At 45.0% G+C, this 8059-nt stretch overlaps 1 protein-coding gene across 6 annotated transcripts in view; it reads right to left on the bottom strand.

The window, feature by feature from the left end:
- Positions 1-8059, bottom strand: part of Cux1 (cut like homeobox 1) — a 333866-nt gene that overhangs the window by 43501 nt on the left and 282306 nt on the right. For 4 of the 6 annotated variants that reach the window (XM_005344582.2, XM_005344581.2, XM_026784688.1 and 1 more), the window contains one exon: positions 195-497. The exons of the other annotated variants lie outside the window; for them this stretch is intronic. In XM_005344582.2, coding sequence (XP_005344639.1) covers positions 195-497 — 303 coding nt within the window. The remainder of the gene's footprint in view (positions 1-194; positions 498-8059) is intronic. 6 annotated transcript variants of the gene reach the window in all.

Raw genomic sequence — 8059 nt, 5'->3', positions numbered from 1 at the left:
AACCAAAAAAAAAAAAAAAAAAAAATTTCTTCTGTGAGCTTTGTATATAACAACTCTGTGTGGTAAGTAAAAAAACTTGAATATGGAGATTTTAGAGTTTTTGACTAGCTCAGCCTGCAGCCTCTTCCCTTACACTTTCAAGGCTTCAAACAGGAAATGACTGGATGACTGGTGACCCGGCAATGGGGACCTACCGAGGTTGTTGTCCGTCAGCACCTCTTTGACCCTCTTGGTTATGCCGTAGGTATCCAGCTCGGGAGACATGGCTACTAATTCTTGGATGCTGAGGGCTGAGTGTCCAGAGAGAGGCAGCGGTGTTGTGGGTTGGGAGTCTGAGGCTGGTGGGTCGCTGGGTTCTGGCGGTTTGCCTTCTTTACTGGTCTCAATGGCAGGACAGGGCTGCTGGACCAGTTCAGTGAGACTCTTCACGGATTCGCTGGAACTCATTGGGGACTCAGGGGCAGGGCTACAGCTGGCAGAGGTCTTTGGAGTGCTTTCTAGAATTAAACACAACAAGAATGGCTGCTGAAAACAGTCATCTTTCACCACATAACTGACTTTACTTACTTAGGAAATGTTAATTAAATCCCCTGTTCCAGAAGGGTAACGTGTGGTAGTCCTCAGGACTGTCTGTTACTCCATAGTTCTTTCATTAAGTGTAACCTCTAATTTTCTGTATTAAAGGAATAAAAATAATATAACAAAGACAAAAAAAAATCAACTAAAGATTCAAATAAAAGGTTTCTGAAGGCTTAATATCAGGGCATTTTGCTAAAAAAATGTCATTATGACTGCTATGATTTGTTCTAATCAAACCCCATGATTCTGGTAATTCAGAGGGACTGAGGGTTGAGTTTAATATATGTGATTATTTCTTCTATATTTTCCAGAACAAAAATATATGGACAGGAGGTGGAGAGATAGCTCAGTAGGTGAAGTGCTTGCCTTGTAGGCATGGGGATGGATCTAAGCTCTATCCCTAGAACCCAAGTTAAAGACAGGCATGATAATGTATAGTTGTAATCCCAGCACTGGGGAGGCAGAGACAGGCTGCCCTAGGGCTCACTGCTTATTCATCTTGCTGTATACTCAGTGAGATTCAGGCTAGTGAGAGACACTTTCTCAAAAAACAAGGTGGATGGTGCCTATGGAATGAGAACCAAAATTGTCCTCTGGTTTCTACGAGAATAAGTGTAGACAGATCATTTTAGGTGAGGGTTGCCTATCAGGCTAGATGGTCATATGATTACAAAGACTCTTGAGGGCTGGAGAGATGGCTCAGCGGTTAAGAACACTGGCTGTTCTTCCAGAGGTCCTGAGTTTAATTCCCAGAAACCACATGGTGGCTCACAACCATCTTTAATGAGATCTGGTACACTCTTCCTATATATATATAGGCAGTACACTCTTGACCCAATGCCTCAGCTGTTGGTCTCTGTGGTGGTCCAAGGAGACTTAAGTCTTGGGATCAGATTGCTTTTCTATGAGACTATCAGAGGTGCTGAGGCTAGCGGAAAAAGGATACCAAAGAAAGGTGGCATGCCCGCTCTGCACCAACCTAGGGGCTTGGTGGTCCTATTTTTAGAAAACCGTGCTCTTTGATCATCTAGACCATACTGTACTGGTACCAGAAAGGTGTGGAGACCATCAGGCATTGCATGTTTCTTGCTTTAGAACAGTCTGTGTCTTGTTGGGGGGTGGGTACAGAAAGAAGTGCTACACCTTCCTTCAGGCTGAGTGTGACGGTTAATATGGCCAGTGTGAGAGGATGAAGAATCACTGAAGGCCAGTCTCAGAGATGACTGTGAGAGCTACGTGGACAATTCCATTCCATGGGCTGGGCTCTTGGACTGAATAGAAAGGAGAAAGTGAGCTGAGCACCAGCATCCATCTCTCTGCTTCCTGACTACAGATGCAATGTGACGAACCACTGAAGCTCTTACTGTCATGACTTCTCTGCAATGACAGGTAGTGTCCGTGCTCTCAATCCATGAGCCAGAAGCTTTCTGTCCTTAAGTGGCTTCTGTCAGGCATCTTGTCATAGTAACAAGAAAATAAAAACAGGAGCAACCCCCCTACCTCTCTTTAGTAGCATCACCTGTAAAATCTGGCATACTGCCTTGAGCTGGTTTGGGGGGGGGGGGTATTTAGAACCGAGACTGGTCATATCTTAATTTCCAAGGATACAGAGAACAGCAAGAAGGAAATGAGAATGACTCTTATCCACAAGACCCAATCTGTCTTTGGCCTTATTCAGTGTTTGGCACACCTTTCCTCATTTCCACTGAGGCTGACATATCATAAGGCCATGTAGGAGGGGTCAGGCAAGGTGTCTGAGTGATGATAATTGTATTGAAATGTACTTTTTTTTTTTCCCTAAGAAGGTCTCTATTCAACATAAAGCTCTAATTTATAGCTAATCCCGCCAGTGGCTAATAGATGAGTGACTGGTGATGTTGGCCAGAGTCCAAAGGCAGAATAATCTGTGTCTTCTCTTGCTTGCAGCTCCTTCAAGCTGTGACAAGTCCCTCAGTAGCATTATCAGCACAGCTTCAGGTAGCCAAAAATACTGTTAGTGCCTGGGCTAGGGGTGTGGTGTAGTGGCAAAGCACCTGCTGCTGAGCATGTTGAGTGCCTCGAATTACATTTATGGTTACGCCAAAAACCAAACCAATACACAACCAGACAAAGAACAAAAAAGGAAACTGTTATCTGACTAAAACCTAACAGCAAAGACTTTATGTGCAGGTATACACGCCCCTACAGAGACCAGAGGAGGAGGTCAGGTGTCCTGTTCTATCACCTTTTACCTTATTCCCTTGATACAAGGTTCTCACTGTACCTGGAGCTAGGCTGGAGGCCAGGAAGTCCTATTGCGCATGGGGCTATGTTAGGCACGTAGTAACAGTTGGCTTTTTAAATGGGTGCTTGGGGTTTGAACTCAGGCCCTCACACTTATGCAGCAAATGCTTTTACTACTAAGCCATTTCCCATAGAATTTTTTTCTATATATTTGGACTAACACCTCTCCTGTATTCAGGGAGTAGGATATACATTAAAAAACACAAATATCTTATGAATGACTAGAAAGAACAAAACTTGAAATGGAACCACAATTGAATCCAATAAGTCTGTGTAATGTCCTCAATTGGTACAAAGTCCCACTATCTCATAAAGTTGTGTGCTCAGCATGGAAAAAAAAATCAGGTTAAGAAAACAACTGAACTGCTTGTGAGACATGTAAAAGAGATGAGTGTTGGGGCAGAAATGGCTTGAATCCATTTTTAAGGCAGTATGAATCCTGTAAATCAGATTTCTTCTCTCTACTCACCCTTGGGTCACCAGACAACAGGGTCTAAAACCTAGCAAATGCTGTTTGTATGTCAGAAGCGGCGAAGGAATTGCACTGTAAATTCACCCATGCGAGGGATCCCATTGGGCAGATCATCTATCTTATTCACTGACTACCGTCAAGAATAGCAGGCGTCCCAAGCATGATAAACAAATTTCTCCTAGGTTTGTGCCCTTTAACCCACAGCAAGGTCAAAATCCTGGCTGCCTGCAGCTAGTAGACAGCATAGGGCTGGTGGCTTTCTGGGAGGTAGGTCTTACCAAACAGCTCCAGTTGCCTGCTAGTCCTTCTCGAAGTTGTGTTCTCAATAGGCTATGCAAGGCCTGCAACACCTAACAGGTGTGCACCTAGCATGTGCAGCGTTCTGTTGCGTTTTCCACTGGCCTTGAACTCACTACCTATCTGGGATTACAATGACCTACCGTGCCTGCTTTATTCAGTGCTGGGGATTGAATTGAGGGCTTCTTTGGCTCCATGGTATTGCTGTGTCTTTGTGAGAGATGGGGGCAGGAAGCTGGAAGGATGGAGATGCAGGCTCAAAAGCAACTTAGGAGACAGTGTGGGGGGTTCAAAGATATGTGGTAGGAGGATCTGGATGAGGTCTGGAGTCCCCTGCATAGCAGGATGTGTAGCGAACCATTCAGATGGGGCATGCTGTTGCAGAGGTGCTGTGGGGCAAAGTGGGACACACGCTTTCCCCTCCCCCAGCTTAAGTGTGGTAATGACCACCTATAGTCCCAGTACTAGGGAGGTTAACACAGGAGGATCTTGAATTTCAGGCCTTCAGGGGTTATGTAGCAAGAATCCATTTAAAAAAAACAAACAAAACAAACCAAAACAAAACCCCTAAATGAAAATCAATCAAGGCAGGAAATGGCTCAGCTGGTATAGTGCCTACCATGAAAGTATGAAAACCTCACATCAATCCCTGAGACGGCGTTTTTTGTTTTTTTTTTGTTTTTTTTTTTTTTAAATATTTATTTATTATGTATACAATATTCTGTCTGTGTGTCTGCCTGCAGGCCAGAAGAGGGCACCAGACCTCATTACAGATGGTTGTGAGCCACCATGTGGTTGCTGGGAATCGAACTCAGGACCTTTGGAAGAGCAGACAATGCTCTTAACCACTGAGCCATCTCTCCAGCCCTGTTTTGTTTTTTTGAGACAGAGTTTCTCTGTAGCTTTGGAGCCTGTCCTGGAACTCTCTCTGTATAACAGGCTGGCCCCAAACTCATAGGGATCCATCTACCTCTGCCTCCCAAGTGCTGTGATTAAAGGTGTGCGCTACCACCACTGGTGAGATGACTTTTTTATAGCAGGTAAGAGCACTTGCCATCAAGCTTGATGACCTGTGTTTGATCCCTGGGAGGGGCCCAGAGAGGAAAAAACTGGTATCTGAGGATTACTCTTTGATCACCTTATGCACAATATGACACACATGCACCTACACATATCAGTCACACAAAAATAAATATAAAACAAATCAGGAAAGCAACCCTTCAAGTCTCACATAAACAAACAAACACCAAGAAATTAAGTACAGTGGTAAGTACTTGTAATACCAGGCCTAGGGAGGTGGAGACAGCGGAGCCCTAGGGCTCCCAGGCCAGTGAGCCTAGTTGAATTGGCAAGCTCCAGATCCAGTGAGAAACCCTGTCTCAAAAATTAGGGTGGAGAGAGACAGAGGAAGACTTGTCACTGACCTCTGGCCTTCCCATGTACCATGTACATGCAAACCCTATATAATCATGTACATGTGTGCACATGCACAAAAATAAACAAAAAGGAAACCCTACTTTGTGATCATGTGTCTCACCAGCCACCATGGAAGTGACACTGACTAGGCTTACTGTGCAGAGGTGCCAGGGTGATGCTTATGGAAAGGAATTCATGCACTCAATCCTCATGACCACCTTTCAATGCACAGCAGAGGTGACCTGGACACACTCAGATGTTTCATCCTACAAAGCCACCTGCACAGTTGCTCAGTGTTCACCCTGTGCTGCCTGACTGCTCGAGGCCTGTCTTTCTGGGCAATGATTCTACAACACGTGTGTGAGCAGCAGAGATCTCAAACATGGTGATGAGTCACTAGAAGTCAGTGGCAAGGGTCAGGGAAGGGGCTCAAGGCACTTTTTTTTTTTTTTTAAATAAACCTCATATGCACGAAGCTGTGTGCTGGAGACCTGGGCCGATGTTTTGCTCCAGTCTCCTAATAACCCTGGTTGGACACATGCCCACAATGCAGGCTGGAGAACTGGCTGGCTCTATCTGGTCGGATATCCTTGGATAGAGCAAGGATGGGAGTCAGAGCAGAATGGAAAACTGCATTTCTACCTATAATGTTGTCTCCCACCACCAACCTGACAACCTCTTGGCCCCATCCACCCTATCTATTATCCACAGCCCCCATCCAGCCATCCACTGTCCATCTATCAATCCATTCCCACCATCTTCATCTTTTATCCATCTATCCATTTTTTTTCTTTTCTTTTTTCTTTTTCTTTTGGACAAGGTCTTACTATGTAGCCCTGTCTGGCCCAGAACTCATAAGTAGACCAGGCTGGCCTCAAATTCTTAAGATGATTCTTTCACTTCTACCTCCAGAGTACTGACATTAAAGCTATGTGATACCATGCTGACTTTGTTCATCCATATTAAAAATTTTTGGTTTTTATTTCTTTTTAAAAACACTATCTGTCTGCTTGGGTGCACATACTATGGCACACATGTGAAGGTCTGAGGACAACTTTAGAGTTGGATTTCTCCTACTATGTGGGTTCTGCAGATCAAACTCAGTTTCTCAGTCTTGGAAGCAGGTGTTTTATCTGCTGAGCCATCTTGATGACCCTTCTGCCCACATTTTAAAGCACCTACTTTGTGTCATGTGCGTCATGTACTCTGCTAGGCACTGGAGAGAAAGTAGACAGACCTCCCCAACAACAACAACAACAACAACAAAAACCACAGATCCCTTTCAACAATCTAAGCAGCCTTAGGCCTATGATAATTAACGGCGTAATTTGCATACTTAAAAAGCTCAGAGGGTGTTGGGGTATTGTTCATGGTAAGCACTGGTCTAGCATGCTGCAGTCCCGGGTTGCATCTTGGATCTTGTAAGAGGAGCTTGGCTATGAAACACAGAGGGCAGGGACAGTGACTCAGGGCCTGCAGAGATACGCAAGGTGTTTGGGAGCCATAAAAGGATTATGAAAGATATTATATTCCCCAAACAGCAGGCTAAACAACAGCTGCTTTAAGCTTTCAATAGAAGCCAATAGAAAACACATCCGCCCCAATTTTCCAAGACAAATCGCTCTGCAGTTTATCCGATCTGCTGCTGCAATTTCCATGCCCAACCCTCCTCTATCTCGGTAATAACCCAAATTCCATTTAGTGTTCATTTGAGCAGTCAGGATGAAGTCATTTTTGATTATCTCCCTACTGTGTAAAAAACAGCTTGAAGGTAGGAAGTCAGCAAGCATTTCCTCCAAAAAGTAATTATTGCAAGTGACATTTTTACTGCTGGCATGCCATACGGCGAACTGCGCGTTCAGAAGGACAAGTTGCTGAAACAAAATGACAGGGTACTCTGTGACATTCTGACAAGAACCCAAACATTATTTAACTGGCAGCTGGTCTGATGCACTGCTTTTCATTATGTCCAGAGTTTAGACTTTGAGCCAGTGCCAGGCCAGGCAACTTCAAGTGACTCTCAAGACAGACGTTGAAGATGAGGTGGGGAACTCAGGGTGCAGGTTACAGGAGAAGGGAGTGGTATGGCTTAGCTACAGAAAGGAAGACTAAACCAGAAGGGGACATGAACCTCAGCAGTTGTGGGCAACAGTTCAGCAGGTTCTAAGGAGCTCAGTGTGGACATCTTAAGTGTAGCAGGTACTCTGGCAGCTCTGGAGGGCTCTGAGGCCCTTTCCAGCTTATAGCCATTGACAGACAGTGCTATGGACAACCAAGGAAATGTGCGTGCTCAATGCTACCTGAGAGTATCCAGTCTCCCAGACAGACTAGGCCTTTGTACTTAATATGAGAAGCACACTCTCCTCAGCCCCTGTGGTTTACAGGGTGAGGCATGGACCATGTGGTAATGAGTCCTGACTCTACTATAATGTATGTGGCTTCCCATCTGTGCCTAGGCTTTGTGCTAAGCAGCTGATTCTCACAGAACTCCTGGCACCTCCCCAAAATTCCTACAGTTACAGGTCTCCAAGGTGTCTTCTTTAATCTCAGCACTTGGAAGAAGAGGCAGGAAGCCCAGCCGAAAATGCAAGGTGTCTTCTTTTTAATACAAGTGTTGTTTTGGATCAAAATACAGGCTACTCTGATCCGTGTCCCAGCTTGCTGTGCCCACCCTTTTCCTTGTGCCTTGGGACACTTCCTCACTAACAAACAAACAATAAAAACCAAAGGAAGAAAAAGTAACCAGTTGTGTCAGAGATGACCCACAGCCTTCTACCATGAAAAAACGTCCCAACTTCTGATATCACCAGCCAGTTCCCAAGGAATTTTGGGCAGACTACTTCCTTTGGGTAAATCCAGCCAAACAGATGGCAATGGCAGGCCTCAAGCAGGTCCCTCCCTCTCCTTGCCTACTTATTAACATACCAACCCTGCTGGCCTTAAGTCTCAGGAAACCTACCAGAGCCCCCTTTCTTTTCAAATAGTAGAAAGGGAAGAGCTAGGCTGAGGGTG

Source organism: Microtus ochrogaster, chromosome 2 (genome assembly GCF_000317375.1).
Source record: "Microtus ochrogaster isolate Prairie Vole_2 chromosome 2, MicOch1.0, whole genome shotgun sequence".
In the NCBI taxonomy this organism is placed as follows: Eukaryota; Metazoa; Chordata; class Mammalia; order Rodentia; family Cricetidae; genus Microtus; species Microtus ochrogaster.
This window is presented reverse-complemented; position numbering and strand designations above follow the sequence as displayed.